General features: G+C 52.3%; 1 protein-coding gene across 6 annotated transcripts in view; it reads left to right on the top strand.

Moving 5' to 3' along the window:
• The window catches only part of CLCN4 (Cl-/H+ antiporter 4), a 63878-nt gene that overhangs the window by 23270 nt on the left and 22772 nt on the right, over positions 1–17836 (top strand). For 5 of the 6 annotated variants that reach the window (XR_014136804.1, XM_081793409.1, XM_081793408.1 and 2 more), the window contains 6 exons: positions 2228–2396; positions 4986–5085; positions 9433–9620; positions 11902–12024; positions 17078–17284; positions 17413–17493. Coding sequence is in view for 5 of the 6 variants with exons in the window: in XM_081793409.1 (XP_081649535.1) it covers positions 2228–2396; positions 4986–5085; positions 9433–9620; positions 11902–12024; positions 17078–17284; positions 17413–17493 (868 nt within the window). In the remaining variant the exon portion in view is untranslated. The remainder of the gene's footprint in view (positions 1–2227; positions 2397–4985; positions 5086–9432; positions 9621–11901; positions 12025–17077; positions 17285–17412; positions 17494–17836) is intronic. The other variant, XM_081793410.1, reaches the window with a different exon arrangement.

Genomic DNA, 17836 nt, shown 5'->3' with positions numbered 1-17836 from the left:
ACTCACTATTGCTACTTTATTGCTTGTAAGGTGATTACCCCACTTTGCCCATAGCGACTTTTCCATTTGATTAAAACGCAGTTAGTTTCATCAGGTCGTGGTTGAGTCCTCCAGATATAAAAAGACATAAAGCAATGAGAGACGCCTATGCTCAAATATTTTTATAACTACCCTTTGCCTCTTTAACCATCTACTCCAGCACTTTTGTGGTCCTCGCCCTATAATTCAAATTTCCATGCTCTTCGCCAAAGTAATTTTTATTTAGTGCTTATTCCAACCTCTTGTCTTTGTAAGAGCGCCTTATTTTTTCTGCTAACTGGTGGGGAGCATTGGTCCTGCTGCAAAGCATTTTCTACATCTCAAATGAGCTCCTACGTGATCTGTAAACGAGGCTCTGATGGTGGTATAACGTGGAAGGTGTCTTGGGGGCCAGGGTAGTGGGGGTGGAATTGTTATCTTAGGCAGGAAGAAGAGAAACTCCGCCCGGCTACCGTCCTGGCAGCCCTAGCCCTTTTGACTGTATTTGAAGAAAAATTAAAAGTGAGTGCCTGTATCCAGAGCTTCTGTGCCCAGGGGGCATGCGGCCAGCCTGGCCCGGCTCGTGGCCTTTCTTAGTCTGTTTGGGCTGCTGTGATCAAGTCTCACAGACTGGGGGGCTCACAGGCAATAGACACTTTGGTCTCGCAGTTCTGGAGGCTGGAAGTCTGACGCCGGGGGGTCAGCCCGGTCGGGTGAGTGAGGGCCCCTTTCCCAGTCAGGACTCCTCATTGTGTTCTCACACGGTGGAAGGGGTGAGGGAGCTCTCCGGGGTCTCTTGTATACATGTATGTATTTATTATCTATTATTTTTTTTAAAGTTTATGTATTTATTTTGAGAGAGACAGAGACAGCACGGGTGGGGAAGTGGCAGAGAGGGAGAGAGAATCCGAAGCAGGCTCTGCGTGGGCAGCACAGAGCCCGACGCGGGGCTCGAACTCGTGAAACCGCGAGATCATGACCTGAGCCGAAAGCAAGAGTCAGACGCTTAACCGCCTGAGCCACCTGGGTGCCCCTGGGGTCTCTTGTAAAAGGGCACTAATCCCATTCGTGATGGCTTTGCGCCCCTGGCCTAATCACCTCCCCAAGGCCCCACCTCCTAACAGCATCACCTTGGGGGTTACGACGTCAACATGTGAATTTTGGGGGGGGACACAAACATTCAGACCGTAGCATGGGTCACGTGGCAGGTCGTCGTCTTCCCTTGTCGGTCTCCGTGGGTCCCCCCCGCCCAGGGCCACCGCCCTCTGCAGCTCACCCTGGCTTCCGCCAGGTAGCTACTGGCTCCCCAGCATGCCACATCTGTAGTGACGACCACAGAGGCTGCCTGCCTGCGTGGTCTCCTTCATCTCACGAGAGGACCAGTCACTGGTTTGGTTCCAGGGATTCGATTGTGAGCGGCGCGCCTCCGCCCTGCTTCCCCTCCAGTGCTCTCATTTGGATGGCTCCCTCGCTTCCACAGTACTTGAGGTTTTCCAGAAATGCGGGTGGCCGATCCTCGTGATTTGCGGTTCTGCGTCTGCGCATCTGCCTACTCGCTAAAACGTACCTGTAAGCCTTGCCCCCCAGCCCCCGCGCGTGCCTCTGTCCCGGTTATTCACGGACGTGTGCGTGTGCAGAGTGGCGAAAAGTCCGAGTCCCCAGAGAGGCGCGTTCCCAGCCCCTCCGTCTGATTTCAGCTCCCAGACTAGAAACGAGTGTCCTTGCCCGGACTGTTTCGTGCCAGGGTTTTCACATTTTTGTGCTCTTATTATGGGTAATTGTGCTGTTGGCAATGGCCCCGAGATGCAGTGCTCCTGGTGTTTCCATTTGGAAGAAGGCTGCAGCGTGCCTTGTGGAGAAAAGACATTTGTCAGACACGCTTCGTCCAGGCACGACTTGTCGCGCTGTCAGCCGCGACTTCAGTGTTAATGAATCAGCAACATCTATTCGGTAAGATATCCTTAAACAGGAACACAGAAAACAAGGTTGTAGATTGACCCGTTCACAAAAATGCGACCTCGTTTACAAAGATGATGCTTGCGGGAGCCTAACCCCACCTAACGCTTTGGGACGTTGCCTCCGTGCTCACCAGTTTGGAGTTCATGGTGCCTTTATAGAACATAATGACCGCGCGTGACAAAGGAAAAAGTACATGTGGATGATTCTGCCGTGTCTGTGCAGATGTCCTGCATGATGGTTTTAATCACAGGTTCTCTCTCCCAGGTGTAACTAGCATGGTCCATGCAGGAGCGATGAGTGGTTCTGGAAACCTGATGGATTTCCTCGATGAGCCATTCCCTGATGTGGGGACATATGAGGACTTCCACACCATCGACTGGCTAAGGGAAAAGTCACGGGACACCGACAGACACAGAAAGGTAGGTGGCGTTCCTAAAAGACATATTGAAGGGGGACGCTTCCTGAGCTGAGGTTAGGGTCACATGTCACGTGCTGGGCTACGTTCTAAAAAAGAGAAGGCCTAGTGGGAGAGGCAGAGATGTGGACAGATAATGATGGTATTAGGTGCTCGGGGTGGGGGGCTGTGTCATACAGAGGTATGGTGTGGGGGGCAGGGAGGGGACTCCGGAACCAGACAAGTCAGGCACATCGTGCCCTTGGCCCCTTTAGGCGGGGTGACTTTTGGGGTGCCATTTCGGGACCCTGGTTTCTCTTCTGCGAGGATGGAGGTCATTCGGCGTGAACACCGAATGAGGTGTGTGTGTACGAAAGCCCGTATTTCAGGGCCTGGCGTCTAGTGGGCAGTCAGCACATACGTCAGTGGCCACGGCAAGGTGGTATCGGGGCCGTGTGATCATTCGGGAGGGACGGTCAGGGAAGGGTGTTTTAGAGAGGGTGACATTTCACTGGGGTCTGGAAGGATGACTGGGAGTTTGCTAGGCGGAGAAAGAGGAAAGGGTTCCCAGGTCAGGAGCGGCCCTTTTTCGCGTGGCGGAGGCATGACAGAACCCGGCGCCGTGGGTGGTTCCGGCGGCTCGGACGCCCGGCAGAGGGTTCCCAGAAGGGAAGACCTGAGTCTGGCGGCACGGGCCGTGGAGCCGCGCTGGGGGTGGTGGCCAAGGGGGCCGCGAAGAGGGGGTTGGGTTTCCTCTTCCCGGGGTCGCGGCCACGGAGTGCGAGAAAGATGCGTCGCCAAGGGAGACGCGGGAAGGAAGCTCGGAGATCAGCTGGGGGGAAAGAGGAAGCAGGTGCGACCGAGGGCAGTGAAGTGCGGGCGGCGAGAGGCTCCGGGTCAGGAGTTCGTCAGGGGAGCCGCCGACCGGGATTTGGGGTGGGTCTCGGGGGCGGGCGGGGAGCGGAGGCCGGGACGAGGCCCCGGCCAGGGGTTCGAAGCGGAGGCCTCTGTTGGCGGGAGGAAGAGGGGAGCGGCCGGCGGTTCCGTGGGAGCCGCTCCGAGTGCGCGCCGTTGACGCAGCCCCGCGGCTGGGGATGGTTGGCAGGTGGGGGGCGCCCTGCGGTTCCGGGGTGAGGTCGGGGGCTGCGGAGACGGAGAAGGTCCGGCGGGGCGCAGACGGGGCACCCGTGACAGACGCTTCGAAGAGGCACGTAGAGGCGGAGGAGGGGAACCGGCGAAGTGGCCGCGAGCGAAAGGAGGGAGAGAGTGGCGAGGTGGCGGACGGGCCCTCGGGGACGGCGCCTTCCCGGTAGGCGAGGAGTGTCCCGTCGCTGCACCGAGCGGCGGGAGAAGGGGAAGAGACGCGTGTGGGGGTGCGGCGGGGTCAGAGGACGGCCCGGCCCCTTGGCCCCCCGGCGTGGAGGAGCGCGGGAGACGGGGCGGCCCGCGGCCTGCAGCCGCGGCGGCCGGACTCCGGCCCTCGGGCCCTGTCGGGCACCAGAGTGTTCCCGGAACGCGGCCACGCACGCCGCTTCGCCCCTTCGCGTCTGCGTGCCTCGCGGCTCCTTTCGTGCCACTGTCGCACGGCCAGGTAGTTGTGCCAGAGGCCCGCCGGGCCGCGGAGCGCACGGTCTTTCCAGAAGATGCTGTGAAGGGTGCCGAGAGGAAGGCGTCCCAGGAAGGCGGGGCTCTGTGAAGGGGGAGCAAAGGTGACCCGTGCGGCTCATTCGGAGCTCTTACTCGTAACGTTCACCCTGGGAAAGAAGCAAAGGAAATGAACTCGTTGTTGAAGGGGTTCTTTGGCGAGCAGACCTTACAGTGTAAGTGAAAGCAGGAATTCTTGTTTTTATTTTATTTATTTTTAAATTTTTTTTAATGTTTATTTTTGAGAGAGAGAAAGAGAGCACGAATGGGGGGCGTGCAGAGAGAGAGGGAGACGCAGGATCCGAAGCAGGCTCCAGGCTCTGAGCTGCCAGCACAGAGCCCGATGTGGGGTTTGAACCCACGGACTGTGAGATCATGAGCTGAGCTGAAGTCGGATGCTTAACCGACTGAGCCACTGAGGCGCCCCTGTCATTCCTTTTTTTAAATAAGGTTTATTTCTTTATCTTTGAGAGAGGAGAGAGCACACGTGCGCACGAGCAGGGGGGAGGGGCAGGGAGAGAGGGGCCTCCAACTTCTGAGCCGTGAGATCACGCCTGAGCCCAGACCAAGAGTTGGATGCTTAACTGTCTGTGGCACCCGGGCCCCTACCCCCACCCCCCAGCAGTAATTCTTATTGAAAGTGGTGACGATGAATTCATGCCTCCCTTCGAATGGCTTCTGAATAATCAAAGATCAAATCACACTTCGGAAGTTTTTTTAATTAAGTGATTTTCGGGGTGGGGGGGATTCTAATTCTTTGGAGACTGTTATGGCATCCTTGTCACCCTGTGATCCAGAAAGCCCATTCTGTCATCGTGCTGGGCAACCGAAAGGATATCGTCAGTGGGAATTTTGTTGCTTAATCACACTCATTTTCTTAGGCGCCCGTTTCCCAAGGAAACCGTTCCTCGGCAGGAAGCATGGGTTACAAAGCGTATCCAGATGAACCGCTGTGTCTTTTTGTTTCTAGATAACCAGCAAAAGCAAGGAATCCATATGGGAGTTCATCAAGAGTCTGCTGGACGCCTGGTCAGGATGGGTGGTGATGCTGCTCATTGGCCTGCTGGCAGGTATGTGGAGGGCACGCGGCGGACACGTGGAGGGGCAGGAGGTCCTCCTGGGCGGAGCTGGAGGTACCAAAACCCAAATCGACAACTGTCTGGGACGGTATCCCGAAAAAGAAGCGATCCTCTCTTATCCGTCGAGGCTTTTCTTACTTGAAATACCAAGGAGCAAAATACACGACCACACGTTTCATGTGACGTGTGCCATCAGTAAGGCAAGACCCCAAGGCGTGGGCCCGAGTGCCGTCCCTGGAAAGCTGTAATTAGAGAGCTGGTAGCCGCTTCTGCACCGCACGGTCGTTCGTTGCCGTAGTGGATTTTATCGAAGGCACATAGTTTGCATTGTATGCCAGAAAGTGTGGGAGCACTTTGATCTCTAAAAACCAAACCCCATAGGAGGGAGGTGTTTACGGATACTGGCAGGCCCTGGAACGAATTGTACACATCCTAAAGATACTCAGGATAATTCCAGCCCCCCCCGCGGGCTGTGGACTAGGCCCAGGGGAGATACCTGCAGGCCGACGTTGTTGTGACCCTCAGGGACTCCGGGCCCTTCATTTTATAATCCCGTCACCCTGCTGCCAGCGGGAGGTGTCCAGAGTGAAGGGATGAGTATCTGGAGGGGACACCTGCCCTTTGAATGTCACAGGTACCAGCTCTCCGTGGAAATTGTTTCCTGAAACTTAGTTCCTTTTAGGAGGCTGTGAAGGTTAACGTCTAAGAATAAAATATATGAGCACACTAAGAGATGCCCTTGATAAAAATCACCTGCCTGTAATATCATCATAGTTGTGGTTATAGGATCGATCAGAGGATCACTAGAATACAGGCTGAATGTAGTAAATGTTCTAAAAAGAATATTAAGGGGGCATAGATACACATTTTCCGATTACAGAGGATTTTGATTTCTGGACATTCTTTCATTTATTCCATATACAGTTGTGGGAGAGGCTTGGTTGCCAGGGAGGGGCTCCATTGGCCTTGGCCTGCCCTAAAGAGCCCAGACTAGTGTGGAAGGGGGGGCTCTTTCCCTCTGGTCACGGTGGCTGTCCATCCATTTCCCTAATTTTAGCCTCCCTTTCCCGGGGGCATCCCCTGTATAAAATGGCAGCGATGCCGGCGGGGAATTTGATTTCACGCATATACGGCGTTTCGCCACCAATTTGTTTGACCGCTTCCACGAAGACCTTTGAAAGCGGGCAGGGTAGGAATTTGCTGTGAATTTTGACGTCTTTATGTAGAATAGGTGTAGGAAGCTGTATACTGTATCATTATTCTTGCCTTCTGGGAAGGACGAGTAAATAGAGGAAGTGAGGAAATCCGGAAGAGATACTCCAGCATCTTCCCTGGGCGCACAGCGCAGCATGGATTTATTGACGAACGTAAGAGCCCGATTGGGCTCTCTTTAACCAATCCGGACACTGCCCGGTTGGTTTCACTGCCAGCCCAATTTTTGTCAGTTGTTTCAGGAAGAATCACCTGGGGAATGAAAACAAAAATTCTGCCGCCTGGGCTTCAAGGAAATAGGATCCCTGGAGATGGTGCCCTAGCATCGGGTAAAGCCCCTCTCCTCTCTTTCTCCCAGCCCCCTCTACCTGCGGTTCTAATGCGCAGCTGGGGCCGAAACCCCCCTGGCGAAGGGCGATCCCTTGGACACACCAGCAGACAGATCTAGGAGGAAGGCGAGAAGGGGATGATACTGGCAGTGAAGGTGGCCTTGAAGGGAAAGTCAGCAAATTGTGTCCCGTTCACTTTTCCGTTCCCCAGTTGTTCTGACCGTGGGGGAGGACTCAGGGGTCCCACTGCCTGGCCTGGCCTCTCCTCAGCGGCGCCCTGGGCATCCTGTTTTGACTCCCATTATGGGGAGGCCTGAGCAGCCTCGCCTCTACAGGGCGTTTATCAGGAATCACCACTGGGTGTCGCCGTTGTTCCACCGAAGGAAGCTGAGCTGCACAGTGCGGGCCAGCCCGCCGAGTCTGCCCGGAAGGTTGGAGGAGGGATAAGGTGATCACAAATGAAAGAATAGTGACGAAATTCGGGGGGGAATCCTTGGGTTTTGCCCTTGGGTATCTACTGGACCCCTCCCTCACCTTCATTAGGTCTTCGTTCAAGTGTCCCCTTCCCTTGAGGCATTCCCTGACCACCTTTCCTAAAAGTCCTCTCTCCCTGTCTCAGCCTCGCCCCAGTATGCGTGCGTGTGCGTGTAAAACCTTCATTAGGACACAATTCACATCTTGTACAATTCACCTTGTTAAAGTATACAATCGAGTGGTTTTTAGCGTATGCAGAGTTGTAAAACTGTCACCGCTATTTTAGAACATTTTCATCAGCCCCCAGAAGACCTCCATACCCCTTAGCTCTCAAGCCCCAGTGCCCCCATCCTCCTCCCAGCCCTAGGAAGCCCCGGATCTACTTCCCGTGGCTGTACGTTTGCCTCTCGTGGACATTTCACGCAGTGGGATCCTACCGTATGTGGTCCTGCGGTTGGTTTCCTTCACTGGGCATCACGTTTCGGGGTTCGCCCTGTCACGCGCGTCAGTGCTTCACCCTTTTTTGTTGCCAAATGCCGTTCCGTCGTGTGGATAGACCGCATTTTATTTCTCCATGCAGCAGTATGGGCGCGTGGGTCGTGTCCACTCTTCGACTGCTGTGAGGAGTGCTGCCGTGAACATTCGTGTGCGAGTCCACGCACGGACTATGTTTTCCTTTCTCCCGGGTGGACACCTTGCAGATGGCTGTTTTCTAAAGTGGCTGCACCGTTGTAACGTGCTGGATTTTTCTCTCTAGCATGTCCCACCTGCTATCGGAGCCCCCGGTTTACTTACTTCTTTTGTCCGGTGTCTTTCCCCCCATGATGTGCAGTTCCACGAAGGCAGGGACCTGAGTCTGCCTCGTTCACTGCCATATCCCCAGGGCGTGGACTAGGGACTGGTGCGAAGGGAGGAGTGAATGGCTGGACCGGGGTTTTCTGGTTTTCGTTCGTTTATTTATCGCACTATGGATGTATAGTTTGCGCCGTGTCCCCAACACAGATACAACAATGGACAAGCCACTTGTGGACATAGAGTGGACACAGAGTCTGGACATCTGGCCATGGCATGCAAACCACACAACAGGATCTCCACCCTCCCAGCCCCATTTATGGACTAGACACTATACACACACATACACTCATCACACACACACTCATGTTATCAGGATGTGACAGGTATGGTGATGGGGGAATGCCTGGGAGGTACGCCTAGCCCAGACCTAGGAAATCAGGGAAGGCTTCCCGAAGGAGGATGTAAATACTGACTCTGGAAGGTCAATAGGAGATTGGCGGGTGTGGGAAGGACAGTGCTGGCTGAGGTGGCACAGAGAGGAGAGCCTGGTGTGCTCCATCCAGGAACATGGTGTGGGCAGTGTGGCGGTTAGCGATGGAGAGAGCTGAGGCTGGAAAGGTATGAGGGGCCAGCTGTTCGGGTCTGCTGCCTGCTAAGGATTCAGGCGTTCTCCTGAGAACAGGGGGCGGCTTTCGGTGTAACAGGAGAAGAGCAGGGAAGGGTGAGCCGTGTCGCAGGTGTGCGGACGCCTTCGGGGTTGATGCAGGTGGGGAGGTGGTATTGAGATAAAGATCTAGTAATAGTTTGCAAAGTGTAGCGGCCTGAAAGTCTTCCCTGCCTCTGTAAAAGACTCTAGAATGGGTTATTCTGGAAGGAGACCCAAAGGTAGGCTTCCGTGGCCCACCGCACACTCTCTGTTATCTCACTTCCATCGGACTTCAAAGCAGATCTACACGGTCCCTTATCCGTAATTTTAAAAATCCGGGAAAGTCCTAATAGGTGAGATTTTCCAAGTTTCGTTCCCATTTGGTGGCAAAACGGTACTTAAACGATGAGGCTGGTATAGTCATTATGCCTCCGTTTTCTCTGAATCGTCAGGTTGGCCTGAGACAGGTTAATAATGTGTGTGATCCCAGCCTCGTGCCCCAGAAGCCGCTGAGGGGGTTGCGTCATTTACAGGGCACAGGTACCGTGTTTCTAGACTTTGGAAGGGGTGAATTCTGAAAGCTGCTTGGCCCCGGTGGCTTGTGGTGACCTAAGACCTGCCTGACCGTCAGTCCTGCGGGATTTAAGGCACGCAGGCGGCACGGTTCGTTGTCCTCTGCTCGTCACCAGCCTGGGCGCTGCTTGCCCACGCCGTAAGTGCTCAGGAGACCCGACAATCGATGAAAGAAACTTTCTCTACGTGTTCCTTCTGCTGCATGTTCATCTCCTGGTCCGGCCGCGCCTCTGCGTTGGCCCCGGGCCCCGTGTTCTCCTGCGTCATCACAGGGCGACTCCTCTAAGTGGCTCTCGCTGCTTCTTCCAGGCACCTTGGCTGGGGTCATCGATCTCGCCGTCGACTGGATGACCGACTTGAAGGAGGGGGTCTGTCTGTCTGCCTTCTGGTACAGCCACGAGCAGTGCTGCTGGACGTCCAACGAGACCACTTTTGAGGACAGGGACAAGTGTCCCCTGTGGCAGAAATGGTCGGAGCTGCTGGTGAACCAGTCAGAGGTGCGTTTCTGGGGAGGGTCCTGGCTGGGAGCGGCCGCTGTTCCACGGGCGCTTGGGAACCTGGGCCTTCTGTGACTGTCTGTACTTTTACCTCCAAGTGTCTGTTCCAGCAGCCGTCGGTGCTCAATACCAGTGCGGCTTGGCTTTTCCCAGCTCTGATGTGCAAACCGAAGTTGGAAAAGCCTTCCGTACCGATTCGTGTGCATGGTATACGTAGGTGTTCGTAAAAGCCTTGTTATTTTTCTTAGCGAGAGTGGTCTGTTGATCATGCTGCAGAATTAGGGTTGCTTTTTATACCTTCTAATAAAAGAAGTTACCTTTTTTTTTTAACAATACCAGCTTCAGTGAGATATAATTCACCACCCATATGGCTTGCCCATTGAAAGCGTGCAGCCCACTGGGTTTTAGAATATCCGCAGCGTTGTGCTGCATTAACCACAAAATAATTTCACGACATCTTCATCATCCCCAAGGAAACCCTGCACCCCTTAGCAGTCCCCCCCCCATTCCTCCCAGCCCTCCAGTCAGAAGCAACCACTCCACTGACCTTTCTGTCTCTAAGTGGAATCGTACAATACGTGGACCTTCGTGTCCGACTTCCTTTGCTCGTATGAGGGTTTCAGGGCATCCGCCTCCTCGCCCGGTTTTGATTGCAGCCACCCTAGCAGGTGCGAAGTGCTATCTTGGTGGGGTTCAAGTTCTCGTCTTCCAGTGCGGTTCACGAGTGCATCGCAGAGGGTGCTTCTGGGCCTTCTCTGATGGGAGTGTCCCGGCACAGGGGACTTAGAGCTTCAGATCTGTATGCATGTGTCACTGACAGATCGGAAACCCAGGTCAGGGGGCACTGGGTCGGCAAGATTCACGTTAGGGGTAACTCCGGGACGTTCAAGCTAGAACTATTTTTGGAAGATGGAAGTAATTTATCCCTTTTCTCCCCCCCCAACCCCCTCCCCCCCCCCCCCCCCCCCATGTACTTGCCACAGCTGAAGCGATGTGGAATGCACTTGGCCATTTTGCTAAACCTCCTTCTCAGCAGAATTGAAAATTAATTCCTTCCAATCTGAGAGGTAGACAGGGATCTTGAAATCTCACACGTTCTCAGTGCTCTCCATGACGTCCAAAAATAAATTCTCTCCTTGGGTTGATGAGAGTGGGCAGGCAATATTGGCTGGACACCGTATTTTATTTCTTCTCTCCTCCTTGCAGTATGTTTTTTTTTTGGGAAATATGGCCGTCTATCTTTTCATCCGTTTCTAAGATTTATGCTTTGATTCAAAGAATGACTGTTACCAAGAGTGAGAAGTTATTTTTGGTCTCAAAAAAGCACATTTTTAAGTGGGTGAAATGTATTCTTCGGTCCGATTTCTCTTGCCTCGGGTGTGAATATATGGGATTGTAAAGGCCAGAACGGTCTCCTGGAACATGGTTTTGCATTTAATAGGCGCACATGCGGCCGTATCCGTGGCCTGACTCCTAGGTGACCTCCCTTTCCTTCGCCCCTCACTCAAGTGATCCAGATGGTGGCAAGAAGCTGAGGCCGAGAGAAATGTCTCCACCCGGCCAACCAGGTCTTCAGCATCAAAGACCCCAGACCGTGTGTTTGGTTCAGAAAGCCAGCCTTCATTCATCAGATAATTTGGAATAAATGGTTCAAGGAGTTATTCTGAAGGAGATGAACATGCATTTTCCCCTCTAAAAGCGCCTGGAGAGCGTGTCGCGGCGCACTTTGCTGGGCCCCACCTCGGGTGTGTGTGACCCGGCAGCCCCGGGGCGCGGCCTGAGAACCTGCATCCCGCACGCGGGCTCAGGTGATGTGGATGCTGCGGGTCAGGGGACCACAGCCGGGTGGCTGCATCCTGCAACATCGGACGTGGCCTCCGTGAAAGCCCAGGGAGGCCGGTCCCCCGCCGCCGCCAGACAGAGCCTCCGGGGTCGCCAGGGCAGACTTCTGGGCGTCCCGCCTTCCCCTACCCGTGGCGGGCGAGGGGGAAGGCCCCGTGACCTTGGCGGTTCCCCGAGTGCTGAGGGTTTCGCCCCGCGGAAGGTGTGTGGGCACAGCTCCTGGACGAACGCCCGGTTCCGTGTTTGTGCGTACCTGCCGTAGCAATGGCAACAGCTGATAAAACCAACGCTGGCCTTTTTGTTGACACGGGACCGGCTGGGAAGCTGGCCGATGCCTTCGAAGCTCCCGCTGTGCCCTCTGCACGGAGGGGGCGGGCGGGCGCGGCGCTCAGGTTGGTGACGGCTCATCTTTCTTTCTTGTTTTGTGTCTGTCGTCTAGGGCGCCAGTGCTTACATTCTGAATTACCTAATGTACATCCTGTGGGCATTGCTGTTTGCGTTTTTGGCCGTCTCCCTGGTGCGCGTGTTTGCACCATACGCCTGTGGCTCGGGTATACCAGAGGTGAGTGCTGGCGGGATTTCTTCTGTGCCGATAATAAGCCTAGCAAACACTTACGTAGCACCTAGGTGCCAAGCATGTGATCTCTGTTAACTCATTTAGTCCTCACGGTGAGACGAGGAGGTAAGGTCTGCTATTTTGCCCTTGAGAGTTAAAGAAACTGAAGCACAGAGAGGTTAAGTAACTTGCCTGAGGTCACGAAGCTGGTTAGCAGCAAGTTGAACCCAGCTGTCTGGCTTGGGGATTTATGCTCTATATTCAGGATTTATGCTCCATTGCTTCTCAGATGATTAAATTCTTGTCTTTGCAAGCCAGGCATAACTCTCACAGCCTGTGGAATCAGAGTTAATTAACCACATACATAAGTGTGGCACTTCAGAAACTTGTAAGTGCACCTGTGACGTAATGTGAGCAAAGACGGCGATGGACGTTTGTTACTCAGAAAGTTCACTGATGAGTCAACTCTCTTGTGGGTCAACTCCCTTGCCCTGTTTTGCTCTTCTGGTGACACGGTAATAGCGATCCTTAAAAAGCTTAATTCCACATTCAGCGCATGCGCCGTGAACGCACCCTTGTGGGCTCAGAGTTCTTACGTCTTTTTGCATTTTCGTGTAACCAAAGTGTAAGGGAAGTGACCTCATCGATCAGGAGGGATGCTTGAGATTAAACTTCCCACCTAGGAGGATCTGCTGGCTAGAATAATGAGAGTCGGGCTAATTCCCCAAAAGCCCAGATGCTGAAAATTTTGGCCAGAAATAAGTTCACCAGTTCTTATGTTATCACTACCATCGATGCAGTTCCGTTTTCCTTCAGGCTGGTGCTTCGGCAACGCCCCTAGGTGGTGGGGATGGTGAGTTTAAAGATGTGACCGATGATGGCAACAGCCCCACGTTGGTCCCTGCTCCCCTGCGCCCACGTTCTTTGCTGGTATTTGCCAGCACTGCCGCTGTTCCGGGCGGTTCACGGAAAGGGCTGGAGTAATTGAGAGACTGCCGAAAGAAAAGCGCGACATCGTCCCGTTCCGGGAAAGAGGAGAGAAGAAAAAGACCTGATGCGTCATGTTGACTTTTTGACGGTTTGTATTAACACGTTACCGCAGGAACCTGAAAGGCAATCCAGTCGTGCTGCAGCGCGACACGGGCGTCCCTACGGCTCACGGGGCCGTGCGGAATCGCACAAGAGCAACCACAGCGCTCGTGGGGAAGATGGCTCCAGGAGCACAACACGCAGAAACTCCGTCAGCGACACATATAGAAAAGACAGAAACCCAGTCGGAACAGTAGCCCGGCTTACACGTGTTAAATGGTTAAGAAATCTGTACTCGCCACTGAGCGTGTGACCTGGTAGACGTTGGAGGCATGTGCCGCGTGTGTTTTGTGCGCTCCCGCCGCGTTTCTCCCAGCTGAAATTGTGCATAAACAGACGCGCAATTTGCATTGTGCTCAAGTTCTTCCCTAATGCATGAGTCACGTTGGAACAAATTTGTGTTTTCAAAACAAGCGCTGTGACCGAACCGACTGTGTTGTATTTGGTGTCTAAGAGCTGACGCACCCCAGATGACAGAAAGAGCAGACTGGTGTCGGCCTCTCAGTTTTATGATCCCACTGCCCGATGGTAGGCTGTTTGTTTTTTTTTGTTTTTTGGTTTTTTTTTTTTTGACCCAAGTCGCCTTTCCAAAATGAGCAGGTGGCCAACGGGGAATTGGAAAATTTCAGGCGGCAACAACCGGGGACACACGGCTCAGCTTGCGAACTTGTAGACAGACAGGGGGCTTGGAGGTGAGCTCTGTCTGGGAGGGGCCGCCTGCACTTGGTCTTGTCCAAAGCGGGCATCTATTTGTGACAGCTGAACCGGAAAGGAGTTAAGTCCTGAGTCGGGCATCACGTTTCCTACGTGGCAAACGTGCAAGGCACACACTGGTGTGGATGCAACGCACAAAGGCAGTGTCGAGTGAAGAAAGGGGCAGTAGTATATCTGAAGTGTGATTCTATTTCTGCAAAGTCCGCAAACGGCCACAACGGAGCCGCACCCTGTTTAGTGACACACACGTACGCGGATGGTATAAAGGAAGGCAAGGAAACGATCGATTGGGCTCGGGAAGGAGGAAGGTTCCACCGAGGAAACAAACACGGGGCTTTCGTGGGTACCCGTTCTTCTATCTGAAATGCGGGTACGTGGGTGCTTGTTTTATTAATATGCTTTTGAGTCATATGTAACATGTAACAGATTGGTTTCTCAATTTATGAAAGAGCTCACAATGATCTTTGAAAGTACCACGAAGCCAAGGGCGGCTGTCTAATGAAGTTTCGGTCACCATGACTCAGTAGTAGCAAAATTTTCACTGTTCTCACACTAGAGCTTGAAATTCCTAACCTCGGGGTGCAGTACCTACTCCAGCTCTTGGAGGAAAGGGGCAGAGGAGAAAGGAAATGTAAATGGTTCATGCTGGAAAAGAACCTCCTAGTCAAGACCCAAGTGACTACATAAACTGACTTCACTCACCGTGAGATACGAGGCCGCGCGCCCTCATTTTAGCAAAGAGACTAACTGCTCAGAATGGACATTCCTTTGGAAACCTTTTTTGCAATGCAAATGTACAGAACATTTATTTTGTCTAGCACGTGCTCTTGTATAAGGCACATTGAAAAGTGCACACTAGTTCTTGGGGTTCCGGTGTCCCTCCTCTGCCTGCTTTGTCCGTAGAACCACCGTTGACTCCGGAAGAAATCACGTCCTTTTAAAAGTTGCTTTGAATTGATGTTTCAGCCCATTGCAAAGCGCGAACGCGCACACCAACGTTCATTTACCAGAAAGGTTTTACAGTCAACACCGGCAAGTCCCAGAACCACTGCAATACATCTCGTTAAAGCCCCACTGGATTCAGTCTCTATTAATTCATATTAAGCAAGTGATTACCTTTTGGCATTTACTGGGAATGAATTTGCTTTCTTTAGTTCCTAATTTGATCGTGACAATTTTATAAAATCATTTTAGAGAATTACAAAATACCTATTACATTGTTCAATTCACCGCATGTCACGGCTGGCAGAGGCTCAGGTAATTTAGATGCTTGTAATTTTCTAAATGGTGTTACACTCTTAAACTGTACCCTAGGGTCCAAATCGACATTAACTAACTGACAAAAAATTATAGATAATTTTATTCGAGGCAACACAAAAGGGCAGGACTGCGGCAGGCATAATAAAACATCCCTTAAATAAAGGGATCTGAGATCCCCTGGGCGCGGGCTCACACAGGCCGACCACCACTAGTTAAAGACCACCTTAACCACCGCTAGTCTGTCTGCCATTAGTGAAAGGCTAGTTCAAGAAACACTGTCTGATGGTATCGCCAGAACACCCCACTTGTGCTTTTTCGGGTGCGTGCTTGCACGCTCGCTCGCTTGGTCTGTCTCCGTGAATTAAGTGTTCCATTCGTCCACCTTTAAAATTTTGAGGATTAGCTCACTTCGCACCCCCTCCCCCCCCCATTGCCAAAGGTGACGTGGTGCCAGAGAATGTTTGGGGACCATCCCTTGAGTACAGAGAAATGGGCTGCATTTTTGAATCCCCGGGAGGCTGTAAAAATCCCCAGGCCCAGAATACACCGCATCAAACTGCATCAAACTTGACCAACTGCATCAAATCTCCAGGGGGAGAGCCGGTCCTCACTGGTTTCGAGCGCCAAGCTCAAGAAGGACTGTAATAGCTATTTGAGAAATTAATTTCTTGGCATAGCAATGTCCACCGGGAGGCACTTGGAAGATATGCCAATATCCTGACACTGACAAGAGATAACATTGTCCCGTTATGTATTTATGCGATGGGAAAAACAGAAATTGACCATGGATGTCATTGGCTGACTCACTTATTGCAGACTTGTGAATTGCCAACTCAGACAGTAAACATTCACTCCATTTCAGCCAGTTGTAGGAGAAGTTGAAGGTAAAAAATTACTTACCCATTGGTGATGCTTCTGGATCCAAAGAATAGGGATTTGGGGTAAGGAGGACTCCAATATATGAAATTAATCACTGAGATTGGCATCCAGTTGAATTCTAAAAGCGTAAGGCAAACCGCACCTTTAGCAGGAAAGCCATTATTTGGCTTTTATTTGGCCTTTTAAAATGCGGTAGATCTGAAAAAGGAGCAAGATGACTCTACCTGTAGTCCCAGAGTCCTTTTCAGTATGAGGGGGCAGGATTCTATGGAAGGCAAGGAGTCACTCTGAATGTAGTCACCATTACGTCCCCTGGAGACGCGTTATTAGAATGTTGAGCATCATCTTTTTCTGACATCGTATTAAGAATATTTTCAAACATTCAGAAAAGTTGAAATAATTGGGCAGTAAACCCCCATGCCCCTGGCCTGCTGCAGGGGTTAGCAGACTTTTCCAGTAAAAGGGCAGGGAATCCATATTTTAGGCTTTGTGAACCGAGAGGGAAAATCTAGCAACTGTTGTCAGTAAAAGGTTAGTAGTCTGGTTTACACATTCCATTTAAAAATGTTAAAGCACTCTGAGTTCGTGGGTCATACAGAAATAGGCAGTGCGCTGGGTGTAGCCAATGGGCCGCAGTTTGCAGACCCCGACCTATGGTTCAGTTGCCATTTTGTTCTATTTGCTTTGTCACACAGTTAGCCAGCTTTCTGTCTCTTTATCTTGGATGTCCCTCAATAATAAAAGATTAAGAGTTAAAATCAATAGCTACACGTCTCTCTTCAACACAACGGAGGATAACGTGAACAGAGTTAAAATGCCGTAAAGAAGATGAGACCCTGATAATCGCTCCTTCAGTTCTCATTATGGTCTCTTATTACTTTAGAAAGTCTCCAGATTTGTTATGCGTTGAATGGTTTCAAGTTATCATTAGTAAAAAAAAAAAATTATATACTATTACAAATTCTGTTAATATGAAATCCTAGCCAAATCCAGAACGAAAGTAGCGTGTCCTTGGTATGATCACGTGAATCTAGTGGGGGGCAGGGAGGACTTGTCACTTTCCTCGCTGTGGCATTGAAGCGGCTCATTCCACCTCGTTCTCTGTGCTCTGTTTCAGATAAAGACCATTTTGAGCGGCTTCATCATCAGGGGCTACTTGGGGAAGTGGACCCTGCTGATCAAGACTGTCACCCTGGTCCTAGTGGTGTCCTCGGGCCTGAGCCTCGGGAAAGAAGGACCGCTGGTGCACGTGGCCTGTTGCTGTGGCAACTTCTTCAGCAGCCTTTTCTCCAAGTACAGCAAGAACGAGGGCAAGAGGCGCGAGGTGAGCAGGCTCCCCCCGACCCCCGTCCACGGTGACAGCCTCTTCTGGAGGTCCTGGCCCCGTGTCCCCTGCGCACGCGTGTTTGCACGACAGGTCTCGGGACCTACGTGGCGCTCTTTGCCTTACAGGTGCTCTCGGCTGCCGCCGCTGCTGGAGTTTCCGTTGCCTTTGGGGCTCCAATAGGAGGTGTGCTTTTCAGCCTCGAGGAGGTGAGACGGGGCGGGATCTGTGGCCTGAGAGGTCAGGGGTGCGGAGGGCCGGCACGGCAGTCGGCTCTCAGGGCTGTGTTCCAAGGGGTATTGACCGCAGCTCATCAAGAAGTCCCAGTTCTTGCCATTAAATACCTGTTTTCAAGTATTAATTTCAGAAATTGCCGGTGTAATTTTTTTTTTTTGTTTGAAGTTGGCAGTCTTTCTCATAACCAACCTAGTGGGGCATTTCTGGTTGTGGCAAGCTGAATGGATCAATTCCAGGGGTCAGCAAATGTTCTGTGCAAAGGGCCAGAGAGCGACTATTCTAGGCTTTGGGGGGTCTTACAGTCCCGGTTGGAAC

This window comes from Panthera onca, chromosome X (assembly GCF_046562875.1).
Source record: "Panthera onca isolate mPanOnc1 chromosome X, mPanOnc1 haplotype 2, whole genome shotgun sequence".
NCBI classification, from domain to species: domain Eukaryota; kingdom Metazoa; phylum Chordata; class Mammalia; order Carnivora; family Felidae; genus Panthera; species Panthera onca.
Note: the sequence above shows the minus strand (reverse complement) of the source record. Positions and strands in the feature narration are given on the sequence as shown.